General features: G+C 40.0%; 1 protein-coding gene across 1 annotated transcript; it reads right to left on the bottom strand.

Annotated features, from left to right (window-relative positions):
- Nucleotides 1-10: 10 nt before the first annotated feature.
- On the bottom strand, nt 11-18,573 carry mycbpap (mycbp associated protein). Its single transcript, XM_061026562.1, has 17 exons — nt 18,468-18,573; nt 17,404-17,501; nt 15,594-15,777; nt 15,290-15,405; nt 15,004-15,154; nt 14,612-14,730; nt 8,853-8,968; nt 7,821-7,929; nt 6,381-6,573; nt 6,054-6,241; nt 5,782-5,928; nt 4,916-5,014; nt 4,485-4,612; nt 4,226-4,353; nt 4,004-4,140; nt 2,619-2,807; nt 11-207 (listed from the first exon to the last, which is right to left on the bottom strand). Exons 1-17 carry the CDS (start codon nt 18,571-18,573, stop codon nt 130-132), a joined length of 2,286 nt encoding a protein of 761 aa, XP_060882545.1. The 3' UTR covers nt 11-129.
- Nucleotide 18,574: the final 1 nt, after the last annotated feature.

Genomic DNA, 18,574 nt, shown 5'->3' with positions numbered 1-18,574 from the left:
GCCGCTGTGCAACAAGCGATAAACGTTTATTGATTTTACAGTACAATAATAGATCCCACGTAATCCCATGTTTATGACGTTAGGGTGTGTGTATTCAGCGAGCTCTCGTGGCCATGCCTCTCTCGTGTGTTAATGTTCATCTCTCTTATCAAGCTCATCCATCAGGTCACACAGGTTGTCCACCAGGTCTTCAATCAGAGCATAAACCTGCCAGATAGACGAACAAATACACATTAATGTGAGTGTACACAGAATAAGCCGATGAGAAAGTTGAATAGGTGATCAAGTGTCAGGGGAATCAGGAGCAACATCAACAAAACATGTAAATAAAGCAACAAAGGCCAAAGATCCTTTTTTTAAAATCCCTCGTGTTGCAGGGTTCCCAAACTTTGCAAGCCAAGGACCCTCATATAGTATACCATAGCCTCTGGCAGGGACTCCCCTCTTGCAAAATTTAAATTTCTATTCAAATTCCTTGTACATTATGATGGCATATCAAAAATGTACTTATTGTCCTATGGCCTCATGTTTATTGTCACTTTTACTTCTTATTGTCAGATCTCTGCCTTACCACTGATAGCCTACTTTAGGATCATTATGGGTATGATGAGTAGTAGAAACTAAGTGAATGTTGTACACAGTGTAACTCATGTCACATTGCTGTCTCGTAGTGTGTGTGTGTGTGTGTGTGTGTGTGTGTGTGTGTGTGTGTGTGTGTGTGTGTGTGTGTGTGTGTGTGTGTGTGTGAAGGTATATGTTTAGGTTCAATGCTTATCTGTACTCTGTATTATTACTTTACCTCCTCTGTATTACTTCACCATCATAATAATAAGCACTCGCTCATTTTCACTACTTAAATCCAATTTATTTTTATCCTTTCTTTTCCTCTTTCTGTGCTGCAATCACTAAATGCATTCTTTTATTATTCTATTATAATAATAGTTTTTTATGATCAGTAGTTGTCATTTTTTTTTGGCAAGTTTCCTTCTTAATGTTTTGTTGTTAGTGTCACCATTGTTTTCAAATAATTTTACCAATAAAAAAATAATAATAAAAAAGTAAACTTACATACAAATTCTATTCATATTTCCTCATAAATAATCATATTCAATCATTTTATTAAATGTCTTTTTATGTAAACAGTATTTTCTAATATGACCAATAAACATAATTATTTAGAATCTTGTGGCATGTGTGTCATTATTTAAATTAAAAGATTGGGATAGAAAAAGAATACCACAGAAAAAATGAAAATGTCATGGTCAGAGATAATTTTACAAGTTTATTCTTATTTTTGTTCCAGTTCTGCCCTCTTCCCTCAGAGTCCCGCCCCCTGGTGACCCTCTAACGGGGTCAGGACCCCCACTTTGAAAAACAATGCCCTAGTGTTCAAAAGTTCCTACACTTCCCATTCTGCAACTGGACAGTTTTTTACTCATCAAATGGATATTTTAAATGGTAAATGGACTTGAGCTTATATAGTGCTTTTCTAGTCTTCCGACTACTCAAAGCGCTTTTACACCGTCTACACATTCATACCCTTTCACACACTGATGGTAGTGGTCGCTATGTAGCATCATCCATCAGAAGTAACTAATGCCATTCATACACCGCCACTGAAGCAGCGGGAGCAATTCGGGGTTAAGTGTCTTGCCCAAGGACACGTCGGACATGTTGCCCAGCTGGGGATCTAACCCTCGACCTTCCAGTTGAGAGGCGACGACTCTACCAACTGAGCCACAGCTGCCCACAATGTAACCAATTTCAAAAACTCCTAATTTGGGCCCAGATGGATATTTGAATTAGCTGAGGGTTTATTGCTGAGACGGTTTACACACAGAATTAATTTGGGGTTTTAGTGTAAATGCGAAAAACATGGATAAGTACATTATACATTATAACATAACCTCATTAACCTCTTGAGTCATTTTATGTATTTTATATAGTATATGTAAAGTATATACAGAATATATAGCCTATATATAAATACCTATGTATATTGGCTATGTATATAGGCATATAGTGTATTGTTTTTAGTTTCCTGTCCAGTCGTACAAACTAAATACATTCTACTATATGCATTGTAGTATGTTAAATAGATTTTATACTTGACTACTATACTACTACTATACTCAAATGTAAATTTAACTAAATTGACCCAAAAAATCTGAATCCATCCATCCATTTTCTATACCGCTTTTTCCTGTTTGTGGTCAAGGGGGTACTGGAGCCGATCCCAGCTGTCATTGGACGAGAGGCGGGGTACACCCTGGACTGTTCCCCAGTCAAACAACCAGCCACATTCACATTCACACCTACGGTCAATTTAGAGCAACCAGTTAACCTAAAGAGCATGTCTTTTGACTGTGGGAGGAAGCTGGAGAACCCAGAGAGAACCCACACACATGCACAAGGAGAACATGCAAACTCTACACAGAGACTCCTGTCCGACGCCCTCAGGTAAGAATGTTGTGCAAAATATTTAACAAGAAGGATTTTTGTACAAGGTGAGTGGTACTTCTAGTGATGAAATGTAGTGAGCTGTGAGTGTAAAATCAGGAGAGTGCCCTGATAAAATAAACTGAAAAACTGTTTTAAGAGATTAGTAAAAGACTGACCTTTCTGTGCAGGAGTCTTGTGTACATTTCTGTCATCTCTGGCTTTTCATTGTGCTCATCATCTTCAGGAAGTTGCTGACTATTGCTCTCTATCTGGCAGTCAGTCAATGACGGTGACTCCTTCTCCTGTTTTCCTCTGGAGCGTTTCGCTGCTGCTTCATCCCTTCTTTTCCCCTTCTTCTTACTGTCCTGCTCACAGGATGGACGGATTCAAGGCAGACAGACAGACAAACTAAGTTAGAAGGAACAACTTAAAATATATGAGTGTGAAACACTGCAGAATGATAAAGTTCTCTTCTGCATTGTTTTTTCGCCTCCCACATATTTAATGTCATCCTTTAATTTGTCACGTTATGTGACTGTTTGAGCTACCGTAGCTGTTGTTGTGTGTAGGTGTGTGTGTGTACAACAGATGGCTTGAACTGGTAAAGGTGCTATTAATTCACACCCTGGGCGCACAATTTGAGAGCAGGTGCACATTTTCACGCAGTGTTCTGTTACCATGGCACCCTGTGAGTAATAGGCTGTACCTTACTGATGACTCAAGCATCACACAGAGGGAAATATCACTCAGCAAAACACAGTCATAGAGAAGGACTGTGTCTCTCTAGGCTACTTCTAAATGTGATATTACCTTCTTTTTTTTGCCTTTGTTGACTGACAATGGAGATGTGAACCATTAGCAGGGAGGTAGACACAACAGGTCCAGAGCCAGATTCACACCTAGACTGTTGTGGATGTGTTGACAAACTGTGCCAACAGGACGCGCTCGTCTATTTTTTAACCAAACCAGTCCATTTAGGTTCTCAGTATATTTCAAGATTCTACAACTCTGATTTAGGTGTAGGATAATGCAAATATATACTGAGGACAGGTTTGAGCAAGAAAACAATAATTAGCATAAGAACAAATGGTTATTGCTTCTTATCTTACCGAGGCAGCCACACTGCAAATGAAAAGAAAAGGACTGGTTTCTTTTATATTCTATTTCTCAGCTACTCTAATGAAACACTGGATTTAGGTATTTAGCTTCCTCCCATTTAGTGAGGATTTTGAATAGCTGCTCTGCAAACTAGTCTGTAGAAAATAATATTGCATGTAAGTGAAAAAGTTGTTTGGATGCTAGTCCATAGTAACGAAGAATCAGTGTGTTTATTTGCAGATGTATAAATGATGAAATGACAGCGTATTGTGAGTCTAGCTGCTGACTCATAGTTGGATCAGCTGGAAGTCTCTTGCAGTGACATGTGTCATGTCATACAGATGTGATGCCTTATTCACGCTCATAATTAGACTAATCTTAGAAGTGAGAAAACGCAGCACATCCTGTCTCTGTGGAGACAGCAGTGATTCAGTCACACAAACACAAACACCTTTTCCCTCACCTCCACTACTTTTTCAGTTGATGCTGACTTGGTCTCTCCTTTGTTGTCGTCTTTAAATCTGGACCTCATCCCACTCCTCTCCTCCTTGGCATCTCCTTCCTTTTTGTCACTTGTCTCATCTTTATTATTAAGCATTTCTGGGATGTAAAAAAACACATTATGCAGCATAATTACAAAGAATCGTCACAAAAATTTGTCTGAGTGAAACTCTGCAAGTCTGACCAGCATGCGAGATCAGGGATTCCTCCTTCTTATAGCTCCATGTGTCTCTCTGTGGAAGACACAGCAGGTTTTGGAGACACCTGGCCTCGTCGTCCATCACGTCCAGCAGTTTCCTCCATAGCTGCAGCCTGCAGGGGGCAGCACACACCACACAAACTTGTCACGTCTCAAGCGCAGGTGTGGGGCGTAGGTGTGTGTATGACGGAGCCAAGATGCTGCAGAAGAGATATTGCATGAGTCATGTGTGACTGTGGCTCACCCTGCAGCAGCTGCTGTTGGGTGTTTGTGTTTGTAAACAGAGGGCTCAGAAAGCTGCAGACGCAGAGAATTGAGCTGGGTCAGGTTCCTTTCCTGAGCCGATTCCTGATCAGGCTGAGACAGCACAGCCTACAGCAGAGAAACAGATGAATGGGCGATTATAATAAACATTTAATGAATCATCGCGGTGTAAAATCAACCTGTTGATTTACACCTCAGGGTTTAAGGCCCAATCAAATAGAAGGAGTTCAAGGCAATAGGGGTTCAATCAATACCCCGATAAAACATAATATTAATTTACTGAGTAAAAGGTCTTTTAGATTAGATTAGATTCTCTTTGTTCAAACAGTGCTCATAAATAAACTCGCCTTACCTCACCTTACATCTGCTTTCCTTACGTTGTCATTACTCCCTGTAACATAATGTCTCTACCTGTCGGAGTGTGTCAACAGAGAGATCCCATGTGTGTCCTGGATTCACTTCTTGCCACAGTTTCTTCAAGTCCTCCGCTGTCTCGTCAAGGAACTGCAACTACAACCATGAACGACACAGTCATTTCTGTTATGAGCATAAACGTGACAGCAAACTCGTGTGAACAGTAATAACCGTGAGGCTACAGGGTGGTATTATCCTCCTCTAACAACCATGATTCATATAATAACTGTGAGACTCTCCTGCCTTTGAAGTTATACAAAAAAATGAAAATGCACAATGCAAAAGGCGAAGGGAGCTGTAATCGCTTCATATTTGTTCATGACATGTGAGGCTTGGTTAGGAGAAATCCTCCTTGTATCCATATTGCAGGATCGTGACGGGTTCTATATTTAAAAACCAATGTCATGACCACCCTGATAAACCAAGGAAATGTCGTGTAACTTTTTTGCTGCCACGGCAACACAACTTATTTTGTACACTGTATGGCTCAGGATATTAACAGTGATGATCTATATTCAGTTGATGAGCAATCATTAATTATGATGAGGTTATAGGGCTGGAGTTTAAAATGAGTGAAGAGCAATAGAAAATCCAGGATTGGAGGAAACAGCAGTGACGGACTGATTATTTTCTTTCCAACAGTAAATAAAAGACTATAACAAAGACAAACATCTGATACACTAGTGGACAGTAATTTGGATAGCCCAGATTCATAATGACTTAACTTAACTACGCTAAAAATGGAAAATACAAAATGTATATAAATGAATCATTCTCTGTGCAGATGGTGTGCATAAAAACATTATGTCTTACCGCTTAGTGTGAGATGCTTTAAGGAAATGACTTGGCCCTGTAGGGTTTACCTTGGGGTTTTTCACTAAAAATCGTTGCTCTTCAGTGAGGTAGAGCTCTGCAGGGGAGCTGGGTCTCTCCTGGGTCCTGACCCCCTGCAGCATCTCGTACACAATCGACCGACACATTTTCACCGTCACTATTTTTTCCAGCTTTGTCTGCTTTCAAAACACACATAAGAAACACGTTCAAAAAAGAAAGATGACTGATTCAGAAAACCTTGGAGCTAGAGTTTCCATGCATTGTGTGTCTCATTATGGTACTCAGTTTTATTGTACAGCACCTCTATGAACTGCCTCTGGTCTGCGGTTGTGTCCTGGTACAGAGCCACCCCTCTCAGTGTGACCTGCATGGAGGCTCCCCCCAGCAGCACTGGGTGGGTGTTAATCTGCCACAGTTCGCTTTTGATGCCTGGCTCCATCAACTTAAAGACAAACTCCACCCGCTGGGTGCCACCTGGACGGATAACAGCTGGGGTGGGAGAGGGGCAACATGGAAAGCAGAAAGGCGGGTTCAGTTCTGGATGAAAGACCCAGAAAGATGTGCTGACACAGGAGCAAACGGTGTGTGACGTAAGACTGTATCAGCAGGTGATGTTGTTTGTGTGTACCAGAGGACGAGTTGAAGTAGAAGTGTGAGCCCTTTGTTTGTGATCGCAGGTTAGGGAAGCTGTGTCGCACGCGAAGCTGCTGCCAGCTGTAGAAGATGGCCGTGCTGCCTTCATTGTGTAGATCCAGATGAGAGGAGGCTCTTTCTCCAGCCACAGTCTCAAACATTATGGTGGCACTGATTCCTACTTCTCCCTGATCAATTAGTCGTTGGAGAGTGAGAAGGAGAGAAGCACGGGTCAAAGGGTCAGAGGGAGCAAAGCAAATAACATATTACACTTGGTTAGTTAATTACAGTGTCACAGTGCTTTCAAACATGCACAAAACTCCTGAAAATTTCCTGAGTTTTTTGTGGTGAGGTCAACAGTCAAATGTTTCCCTCTTTATTTGATCCAAAATGTTTCCTGCCCTCCCTTCCGTAAATTAATCACATAAAGTCTGGGTGAGCGGATGTGAGAACACAGCTGGAACAAAATTGCTTCATTATGTTTTCTGTTCACCAGTATGTTCCACTACACTCTTTTATTGATCCAGTAATGATGTTGTACTACACGTAGCATCGATATAAAGGCAAAAATCATCCAGCTCTGTTACTGCGCGCTTTGTCCTCTGAATATTCTAGAGTTCCCAAGTTGTTGCAACCAAAACTATCAGTTTCTAGTTTTAATAGAAGTAAAGTTTTTTATAGCTACCAGAGATTTTTCACATTTTTTATCTTATAGTAACCATCATGTACGCCATCAAATTCACTTCTTTGATATTCTAAATATTGGCCCCCTTAGGTCTCTGAAAGTCAGAGAGTATGGATCCCTGTGTCTTTAAACATTTGGAAGGTAACATGCCTGCAAGCTTTTACTTTTATTCTTAATTCTCAATTCTTTTTTTTTGCAATGTACATGAATTCCATACATGTTTTACACATTTTATTTTGCATTTTGACACGGAAATTGACCAGTGGTGATGTAAAGCGACATCAGCCAATAGATGGCTTTTAGTGAAGCGTTTGTTCTAATCCCTCACAGTTGATGTGTGATGTGTTACAAACAGTAAAACTTAAAAATATTGCAATTTGAATTGCAACTTTTTCAGAAATCTGTCACAAAATAGAGAATTTTAGGAAGAAACTGAAATCCTGGAAGGGCTGACTTTTGATAAACTGCAGCGACAAAAATGAGGAGGCAGGGAACAGACAAAGAAGATACCTAATACAACTCTCATGACTTTATACTGATGAAGCAAGAGCTTTGGGAAAGGAAACCAAACTGCATTTATTAGGACAACAGATGAAAACAAGATTAACAGGGAACAAGGGAATTATTGATTAAATACATGTCTTTAACATATGTCTGGTTTTCTCTGAGTTACAAAATACTATTTGAAAGTTTACCTGGTTTTAAATGTATAATTGCAGAACAACTCACTGTGGTATGGTCGTTCTGTACCTGGTTTTTGATAGAGTTTCCAGTCCAGCAAGCGAGCTGACCACAGAACCTTAAAGCAGGGACGAGGAGGGCATCTGAGTGAACATCCATGTACTGTGCCAGTGGATCCCTGTGGAGGACACAGCAGTCACCACTCAGTCAACAGGTTGGTTGACTGAGTCATTTTCAAGTTCATGTTAAACAGTGACATTTATAATGAAAAGATATACACACTTATATTTCTTAACCCTGTCACTTTGTAGTCTCAAGACCACACTAACCGAAACCAAGACATACCCGAGACAGAGTGCTCCGAGACCGAGACAAGACCAAGACCAAGGCAGGGCGAGACCGAGGCAAGACCAAGACCATAAATATCACCAAAAAATCATCAAAGGGCTTGTTACTAACTTAGACCGTAACACTGGGAAGGTTACGGCTGTAACCGGGTGATAAAAATCAAACTACAAATGAATTGAAGTTATTTGTTGTTCTAGAAAGAAGCGTTTTCCTCCTAATCACATAAATGATGTGGAAAAATAGCCTTTCTATTGAGACCGAGATAAGACTGAATAAAAATGATTTTGATTCCGAGACGAGACCGAGACCTTCAAAAATCGGCCTTGAGTTTTAGACCATTGATGATGATGATGGTTTTCTTTGATGATGACAATGACGTTAGTTAGGATGGTTTTGATGCTGATCAGAACTCTCAAGAATAGGTGTCGATGCTCTGCCACTGGTCAATTCCTGTCAGAACCTGTGTGTCTGATCAGAGTTAAAGCTGTTCATTTGCACTTACTGACATCGTTTCCTTCTCTTTAGATCCTCGCTTGTGTTGTACTTACTCTCTGATGTATGTCGCTTTGGACAAAAAGTGTTTGCTAAGTGAATTGTAGAATACAACAAAGTAGGCTTATCCCAACTTTAGTTTGTTGAGTGCACCATTGAATTAATGGTAATAATAGAATAGACTGCATTAAGGACAGACTTTGACATATTCAGTCCTGATGTTTGAACAGTCAGTAAAACAGTAAAGATTTGTTTTCTCACAGGTTCTCCTTCATCTTCTTGTTCTCTTCTTCTTCCTTCTCCAACGAGGGGCTACAGCACACTGTGACATGAGTAAATGGCTTGCAAGAGCCAATCACCTCCAGTCCACTGATGTCCTGCATGGGAGGTAAAGGAAAACAAAACGGTGTTATGTTAATGCCCCTTCAACAGGCTAAAGTCCTTTTCAGACCAACATCAGTTTAATGTTCTTTCCACTCTATCCAAATTGTACCACAGAGCACAACGTTAGGTGTGTAATTTAACCTTCGATGGGACAGGACAGGGTGTTTTACAACACACTGTCCAGTTTCCATGGCTAAATTCAAGCTTCACCAGGCCACACTGTCCTGAAACCTCCTCCAACTATACTGTTTGAATGCCTCCTCGTTCAGAGCATCATGTTACTTACAGTGAGGTCGGCTTGTACTGAACCACTTTTCCCTGATATTTAGATGAAAAGATCACTACCACACTCAGGCTTATGATAATGATAATTACCAGTAGTAGCATTATTCTCTCGGGGGGGTGTATATATAATTTTGCTCACAAAATAGAAATCAAGACATATTTAGTCCAGAAAAAACAGGCAAATAGAATTATCATTGAAATCATAGTAATTTAATTCAAGAAACAATCTCTTTTATGAAACAATGTTAAGTAAAATAGATTGTTTCTAAAGTTAAGAGATTTGCTAAGCTAGTTTCTCAGAAACTCTACAGTCTGTAACGCAGTTGTGTCATTGGTCAAAAGTTGTCGACATTTTGAAGGAATGCGAATCAAGGGGGCGTGTCTTGACACCTGTCAGTCATTTACACAACAGAAGTGAATGGGCCGTAAAAAAAAGTGCATTTCCCTAGTTTAGTCTTTAGTGTTTCCCGATTTATTTTGTAGTTCTTGTCCTTGTGTTTTTCTATATCCTGTGTATTGTTGTTACTGTTAAATTCTTAAGATATCTGTGTGTCTTTAGTGTTTCCTGTTTTATTTCGTAGTTCTTATCCTCGTGTTTTTCTATATCCTGTGTGTATTGTTACTGTTAAATTCTTACGTTCTCAGTGTGTTTTTAGTGTTTCCTGTTTTGTTTTGTAGTTCTTGTCTCTGGTGTTTCTTGTCTTCCTCATTTAGTCTGGGATGTTATTTAGCCTCCATGTTGACCGCCCTGATTGTCTTCACCTGTGTCGTTTGTCTCACTTGTGTCTGATTACCTCTGTGTCCGTTTAGTTGCAGTGTTCCTTCCCTCTTGTTGTCAGTTTATATGTCTTGTGTCCTACGTCCTATGTTTTGATATACCGTATGTTTCTGAGTTTCTTTTTGGACTTTTTAAAATGAATGTTGAACTTAAAAGAGTAAGCTTTAGTTTTTGCTTTTTTGTTTAAATTAATGTTTTGGTTTATGGCATCTGCACTTGGCTCCTCCTCTTTGTTTTTCTAACACACATGACAATAACCATTGTGAAGTCTGGAGGGGGTTAGCCTAGCTTAACATTAAGACTGTAAACTAAAGTACACAGCCACCTTTTTACTGTTTGAATTCAAAAATATAATGCAAATATTATGTGATAGAAAGGTCTTTGCTTTATCTCGTTCTTTCCACAATACGACCCTCCCCTTCCCTACTCTTCTGTTCTCTCTGCTCTGTTCTCTTCATCTTTCCTCTTTCCTTACCAATGTCAACAAAACCAAGGAAGAGTCTGCTGCTGAGAGGACAATCTGTCTCTGTCATTACATACTTCAGACAACAAGTCAACCCAGCATCACATCAGCCTGACAGAACACACTGCTACCATTTGTGTGTGTGTGTGTGTGTGTGTGTGTGTGTGTGTGTGTGTGTGTGTGTGTGTGTGTGTGTGTGTGTGTGTGTGTGTGTGTGTGCATGTGTGAAAAAGGGAAGAATAGGACTGGATTTCTTATTGTAACCTGAAGTGATGTCTTTATTACAATGTATTTTTTTCGAATACTCGATTTTGGACTTAAAAAACCACAGACTCTTACACCCCTTTAAATTTTTACAATGTCATATGATATTAAGCATGCTGTTTACTGTGATGACCCTGTCTGTCTTGTGCTGTGTGATTGATTGTCACGTGTTATAAAATAATAAAAAGAAAAGATAGTGGGAGAAGGAAACAAAGTGACAGCAGAGGGGAAAAATATATTTGAATAAACGTTTTCCTTAATCAGCACCTGTTACTTATTGTGTTAATAGGATTAAATGGGAACTGGCTGTGCAGGACGCAGTGTTTACCCCGCCACCTTCTGCCCCCTCTGATGGAGTCATTGTGATGCAGAGAGGGCAGTAAGGCAGGATCGGCCCCTTTGCTTAGACTCTGTTACCCCAACAGTGCTTCGCTACAATTGGACACGATCTAGATTTCATAACTGTACCTTCTGTGTTAGCTGGATGTAAACAGATATGAGTGTTTATAGAAAGACTGCAGCGCTTCATTAAAGGTCCTATGACGAGGTTATGAAACAGACTGAACTTTATACTGATGCCTCATTATGAACATTAAATGCTATTTTAACAGTTATCTTTAATGCCTCTGCCTTCAGGTCAGTGTCAGACGAGGACATTGAAAGCAAATGGTCCAAACAGCCTTAATTTATATTTTCCATTAAAAAGACTTTACTGTGAGTGACATATTTGACTGTGAAGAGTAATTAGGATGAGGTTAGTCAGAAAACACTACCTTCACAAGTACAAGACAAGATCAGCAAAGAGATAAGACGCACAGCTTTGCCGACAGAAGTTCCTCACAGAAGCGTTAATCTCAATATGCAGATGAGATGTGACTATTTGTTTCCAGGTAAAACAATAAATCATCATATGAATAGCAAATATTACAGTTTTACGCGCGCGCGTGTGTGTGGGCATGTACATGTTTATGCTAATGTGTCTCTCCTTCCCGTGCATGTACACGTGCTTGTCCGCCTCATCTGTGTTCTGTTGGCTGTTGAACAGAAAACCCAGAACATGATGATCACAGGCTGTTTGTGAAGATACAGACTGATCATGAGCTGATAGCAGATCCAGAGGGACAGAGTGTCCTGGGGGTGTGCCTGGACAACCAGCGGGCCAATAATGATGTTGTTGCACAAAACGTGCAATCTAGATCTGCACTGCGCAGATGGAATTAAGTTCTCATATATTGATAGAAATAATAAAAAAAGCTGAATAATATGTTTATGTATTCAACTTGTGATGTCAAAAACTGGAAGCATGTTGGAGTACATCATTATACTGATCCAACATCACAAATGTAACCAAAATAAACACCTGCTGCTGTCACATTTTTATTCTATAGAGCACCTTGCCTTGAGAAAGATCTATATGACATAATAAATGTTCTCATAAAGGCAGATTAATGGACTTTCTTTTGATTCATTATTTTATCGGTGCACACGCAAACAGAAACTTGTTTCGTCTTATAAAGTCCATGATACATCCCATCAGTGTTCGATATTAACTATTTGAATTACTGACCAGGATGGCCACAGTAAGTGGTAGATGAAAAAGTTCAATACAAAAAACAACAAATTGTGTGTTCGTTTCACATACACATTTGTTACAGTATCAAGTGTGTTCCCGACTCGGTCCATACAGATCATGCATCACCTGTGTTCTGTTGCGTGGTGGCTGGTGTTCTGGTGTGTGTGTGTGCATGCAGCAATGTAATCTGGTGTATCTCGACATGCAGACAGCAGAGGAGCAGGGAAAAGTAGCTGCAGCTACAGCCAATGCGCTTAATACCCATCATAGTTTTTATACATGACTGTCAGGTATAAACATTTACCAGCTATGTGGCTGGTAGGTCTGTAAAATTGACCCGCCAAATGGAAAATCTAACCGTATTTGGCGCTTGGCGGGTGTTCATTTTCGGACCCTCCATCTCATGTTTCTATTATGGGCATGGGATCATATTTTCTTGTGACTTATCAGCCAAAACTTTACAAAGATGGGAATGTAACTGATATTGGCTCGGCCTATTTATGAGTTTACCACGAGATTGTACTGCCTCCTTCAAGTGACTTTTTTGGAACCAACACTGAAACTAATAGGGATACAAGAGGGGATATACTCACATGGTATGGAGGTCAGTATAACATTTTAAGCTTAAATGAAAAATATTTATTGTTAAGAGGATTAGTAGATCAAGCAACATGACGATACAAGTCCTGAGAGAGGGGCTGTTTTTGTCTACTTTTACTAAAGAATATGAAACGTTTAGGGGTGTAGAGATTAACCGATCCGAATGTGTAAACAATCTTAACATTAAACATACGAGAGCATCTGTCCGCAGAGACATGAATTGGTAACAGTTTGAAATTGTGATTGATCGCTAAATTTCAAAAGGTACTCGTGATTAATTACATTTATGGATAGATATTACTTTTGACTTGTAAACTGATCTGTCTGCGAGGCGCAGCAGGGTCGTTCTTGTCACTGAGACCACAGGGAGACACTGCAGAGGCTTATCCACGCCTACAGACACGTGCATGCATGAATCAGAATGCATTAATTTCAGTTGTTAATTAATCCTGTTAATTAAATTAAATCCTGCGCGAACTAGTCAAAGGCCTGATTGAGTCGAAGGCCTGATTTTCTGTAGTCAAAGGCAGAAACCAGTTTAGTGAGACCTTTCTGCTTGTTCTGGATACTGCACTCTGCGTCTACACCATAATTTCATCAGCTTTTGTTCAATTGCTACAGCAACATTTCATTAGGCCTATGAAGTGAGATGACATAAAAATAACATATTTTCATATTTCTCCCCAAATGTACCCCTTTTTCTCAGATCCAAACATTAGTTGGGATTCTATTATCAATTTGCATTTGATTGAACCAAACCTGGCGGCACGGTGGTGCAGTGGTTAGGGCTGTTACCTCACAGCGAGAAGGTTCTCTCTGCATACTCTGGCTTCCTCCCACAGTGCAAAGACATGCTCGTTAGGTTAATTGGTGACTCTACATTGCCCTTAGGTGTGAATGTGGCTGGCTGTCTGTCTCTATGTTTTAGCCCTGTGATTGATGAGCCCGAGGTGTACCCAATCTCAACAACAGCAGGGATCGGCTACAGGTATAACAAAAATGGATGGATGAATCAAAATGTAACAAATAGTTATGAATTCAGATTTTAATTGGATCGTCTTGTTATTGCATTGTCAACGGGTTGTAATGCTTCCCCCTGTCTGCTAAAGGTATGATACTTTTCTACATGTGCTGCAAACAGTGCTGAGGATAATGTAAAGTACAGGGTAAGAATGTTCTGTGGGATAAACTATTATTAAATGACATTAAACCTTTTCTTTAACCCAAAGCATTGTTTTCTGCATTATACGACCTGTAAGTAAAGTTTTAATTTAACGTATATCAGATAACATCTACGCCAACACTGATGTCTGTTTTATTTATGCCTCTGTAACACCAAGTCTGTAATGTGTAACACACAAAGGCCGAACGGTGGGACAAAGTCGTCCCGTCCCTGATCTGCAATCTGAAATATTACGGGGGTAAGACAGTGGAAATACATAACATTGGAGCCAGCAGGCGGCAGCCAGTGCTTTGTGTGTGTGCATTGCTGAGTGTATGTGTTTGTGAAGCTCCCGCTGCATTTAAACGCCTTGTCTCTTTGCAACACTACAAAACTGAATTGTGATTGGTCCATATCAGCCAGGCAGATTAGCCTTCTCTTAATGCTCTCTTTTTCACTCAACCAAAGTAGTTTTTGGTGCAAAAATAGTTTGCATGGTTTGTTTTTTTACCGGCTTTTTGATGTCCATCTCCTTCAGAACCTCTCCGAGCTCCTGGCACTGGTGCTGCAAGTATGCACTCTGCTCCCAGGTTCGAGAGGCCGGACGCAGAGTTTCATCACACATTATTCCTAGAGGATGAAAGTTTCACACAGAGATAACAGAGTCACTCTCATTTTAGAGCAGTTTCTTGTCTTCTAGCGATTAGATAAAACAAGTCACGTAGCGCTTTAACGTCTCTCTCTATAATTCATCTTCTTTTGTCAGCTTGCTTGTCGAAGCTTTGGAGTTTCCCTTCGTGCAAAGTGTTGACAGTTTAACCCTCACTTAAGAAAGCTCTTTTTTTAAACAGACACCACTGGATTCTGGTGACTGCTCAATCAGCCGGAGGGTAAAAAATGTACCTGATTCCTGGCGTATGCTGCTTGGCCGCCCAACATGTGTGACAGGTTCCCGTCTGCCCTGCTCTGTCTGAGTCAGAGTGGCTGCGATGCCACTCATTTCGTCTCCATAGCGTGGGGGCAGGCTCCAAAACTCACTGCCCACCCGATAACCCTAAAACATGGAAACAAGACATCACACTCAAAGAGATGCTATAGAGAAAGCAAATCTAGAGCTGTGTGGATTGTAGTCATACTGTAACAGATGTAAGATACGAGTCTGACAGATGGCAGTGAAAGTGTGTCATACATATCCAGAGTGGACGAGTGGCATGACATGGTTTAAAAGTTCCCTCTGCTCCTGGGTTTCTCTGAAATGGTTCGCTTGGTTCATCAGTAAGTATTCCACTGGCCTATCCAGAAGGTCTTGACAGAGAGAAGTGCCATGGATTAATGAGGAGGAAGAAAACAGAGTCATGGCATGAATAAATACTTCAAGTGAAAGAGCAATAGGTTGCTCTTTAACTTGCTAAAAATAAGAAATACCATTTAAATTGCATGTTGGAGGATTTTTAAAGAGGATTTGGAGGTTTTGCGCTCTCTAATCAGCTCACCAGATAAGAAGTCCTGCTGCTGTCTACGCTGCCTCATGTGTGTCTGCCAGTGTTGCAGAGCGTTACTCTGAATGTTTCTGAAACCTGAAGGGGTCACACTATCCTTCTCCACAGCATCAGTGTGAGGCCTACCAGAAGCCTCAGAGGCTGGATCCCTCTGAGACTCTGGTATACTCTTCACCAACTGAATGTTAGAGGAAGGAAATACACACACACACACACACACACACACACACACACACACACACACACACACGCACACACACAGTTGTATCAGCATTTCTATTAACATGTTTGGCCAAATTAAGGAATACCCTGTTTATAAGACGACCCCCACACACACACACACACACACACACACTTTTTTCCGAAGACTATTTCTTTGACAAGACTTCTTGTTGTCGTTTAAAAAGTTGTTGTTTTTAACGCATCTTAAATAAGATCATATTTTCAGTATCATTTTGTCACATTTAAATTCAATAAATTCATCATTCAATCCTTTCCATCGACTTCACAACCACTGCTCTCTCAGCTTTCTTGTGTACAGTGACAGCTGTTGGCGTATTAAAAAAAATGTAGATGTGTGGTCAGTGATGCCTGTCAGATTCCGGGGCCTGTTTAGTCCTTAAACTCATCACAAAGCGCTAAAAGACAGTAGCACAGGTGCTGCGTGCCTTCTTCCCATTTTCAGGAACATGTCCACACACTCTCCTGTCAATCTCTTGGAAGCTGGCGCTCTGAGGAACCACTTCTCTTCTCTCTCTCTCTTTTGGGCACATCATCTGCCCAGTTGTTTAATGTCTCTGCTGCATTGATGACTATTATGATGATGATGTTTTGTCTGTCCGTACGTCTTCTTACCTTTTGTTTTTATTTTGCTGGCTTTTTATATGTTTTCTTATGGACTCCTGAGTCTGGCAATAAAGATGATGATGATGATGATGATTATGTTGAAATTGGCATCATAACTCCTTCACAGATTGTAGGTTAGCTTGATGAACTTTTGAGCCGCTTTGATCTTGGCTCCGCCTATTGTTGTGAAGCTTTATTGGCTCTTAAAAGGCTGGACACCAATTGTAAGACGATTCCAGATGTGTTTCAAGAAAAACCCTCATCTTATATTCAGACCAATAGGGTGGTTTACTAAGGGAGAGCTGCTTTTGGTTGAAATGTTCGACAGTGCAAGCTTAAAAATTAATGTCTTCACATTTATGCGTCTTTGAGTATTTAGAAACATGCTATATAAATCTAATTTATTATTATTGTTCTTATATATGCGTACCATAAAACTTAAATGAATAGCCTAAGATTTCCCTCAGTCTATAAAATCCCTTAATTTTATTTTATAAAAGCCTTTATTTGGGACAGGAGGCAATATGAGACAGACCTTTCATTATTTTCAAACAAAACGTGTGCACAGCAAAGATGGGAAAGAATAATTAACTGTGTAATTAACTGTGTGCAAATGAGGATATCAACAAGTAAATTCAATAAATCACTAATTTGATGTTGTTTTGTAAGACAGCAAACAAACCACAGCCTTCACAGCCTTTACACAAAAGAACATTATTCTGTCTTTCTTAAACAGATGTTGAAGTGTATCTTTACTTTTTGTGTGGTGCTACTTTTTATCCTTAATTTTAATCCACAAACTATTTCAACACTAAATGCATCCAGGCCTTATCCTGCCTTAATATGTCAAAATGTGCAGCAACACCAGGCTAGGAAAGGGGACTGGGCCTAATATTTTGATGGGCTTTTTTTTTTTATACGGTAAATATATATATTCATATATTGTTCCTGATTTTACCTCTGTCTCCCCTTTGGCCTCCAGATAGCTCCTGAAATCCTCCAAACTACCTAGGATGCTGTGTGGAAGAACTGTCGTTTGGTGATCTAGCTGAAGCCCTTCAAGTCCAGAAAGAGAAGAGAACAACAGAGCCTATTATTAATAGGATGATAACCACCTTTCTTATGAAATTCTTTATTGCTTGAGACAGAAGTTAGTTAATTTCCTTTGACATCCTCAGATTTTGTAAGTTTGGTGAACTAATGAAATCTGGGGAAAGAGGATACAGTTTGCACACAATAGTATCTAAACAGTGACAGGGAGATGCTAGAGGCTAAATGAGGTTAGTTCAGATTCAGCATCACAGGGTCTTTTGTTTGTGACCTCATGAGTCTCACCTACAGGACTAATTCAGGTCTGCTTCCTTCGTACTTTCTTACCTACATCAGTCAGAAGAGTACAGAGACCTACAATCTTCAGTCCCACTTTCTATTCTTACAGCCCGTTCCAAAGGTCAGAACTGAATTTGGGGAAAAGGAGTTTAAGTTTGCTTGTCACCTTTCCTTGGAACAAATTATAGAAAGACCTGACACTTAAAGAGCTGGTCACATTGGATGCTTTTAAGGTGATTTTTAATCACTTGGCAGCAGACTGTACATTTGGCTTTAGAGTTTCTGCTTAATATATATTTTAATGTGGTTGAATTTGATCGATATTTGCTGTTTTGCTTGTTTATGTCTTGTCTTTTAATATACTCATGTATCTCATATTTAGCTGGTTGTCCATGTTTGCCTGAATTGTTGTAAATTGTGCGGCTGCCTGTCTTAACAAGGACAAGAAACTATATGATTCATCTCAACAAGTTTCCTCCTCATTAAATAAAGGTTAAGTAAAGATGTGCCCACTTGATCCAGAGTTGAATATATCTTTCTGAGAATGTAAACATAGTGTGATCCATATCAAAACACAAATATACCATTTAAGAAATGTATCCACGCCTGTATTGTAACCGTCTTTAAAAAGGAAATCTTTTGAATGGCTCCTGTTCTGAATGTTAACGTCCAGTGTATGGGTAAAAAGCTAACCTGTGTAGTTAAGAGGATGGGGCTCTGGGTCCAGATTCACGTGTTGAGCCCCTGGAAAAGATTTTCTCGCTCCATCATCTGGCTGCGTCTTACCCACACAGGTCATG

The sequence above is a fragment of the Labrus mixtus genome, chromosome 2, assembly GCF_963584025.1.
Source record: "Labrus mixtus chromosome 2, fLabMix1.1, whole genome shotgun sequence".
NCBI classification, from domain to species: domain Eukaryota; kingdom Metazoa; phylum Chordata; class Actinopteri; order Labriformes; family Labridae; genus Labrus; species Labrus mixtus.
Note: the sequence above shows the minus strand (reverse complement) of the source record. Positions and strands in the feature narration are given on the sequence as shown.

Coding starts and splice junctions, on each gene's coding strand:
- mycbpap (XM_061026562.1), bottom strand. CDS start 18,573: ATGACCTGTGTGGGTAAGACGCAGCCAGATGATGGAGCGAGAAAATCT. Junction 17,502..18,467: donor CCATCCTCTTAACTACACAG/GTTAGCTTTTTA, acceptor CTGGACTTGAAG/GGCTTCAGCTAGATCACCAA. Junction 5,929..6,053: donor ACCAGAGGCAGTTCATAGAG/GTGCTGTACAAT, acceptor TTTTGAAAGCAG/ACAAAGCTGGAAAAAATAGT.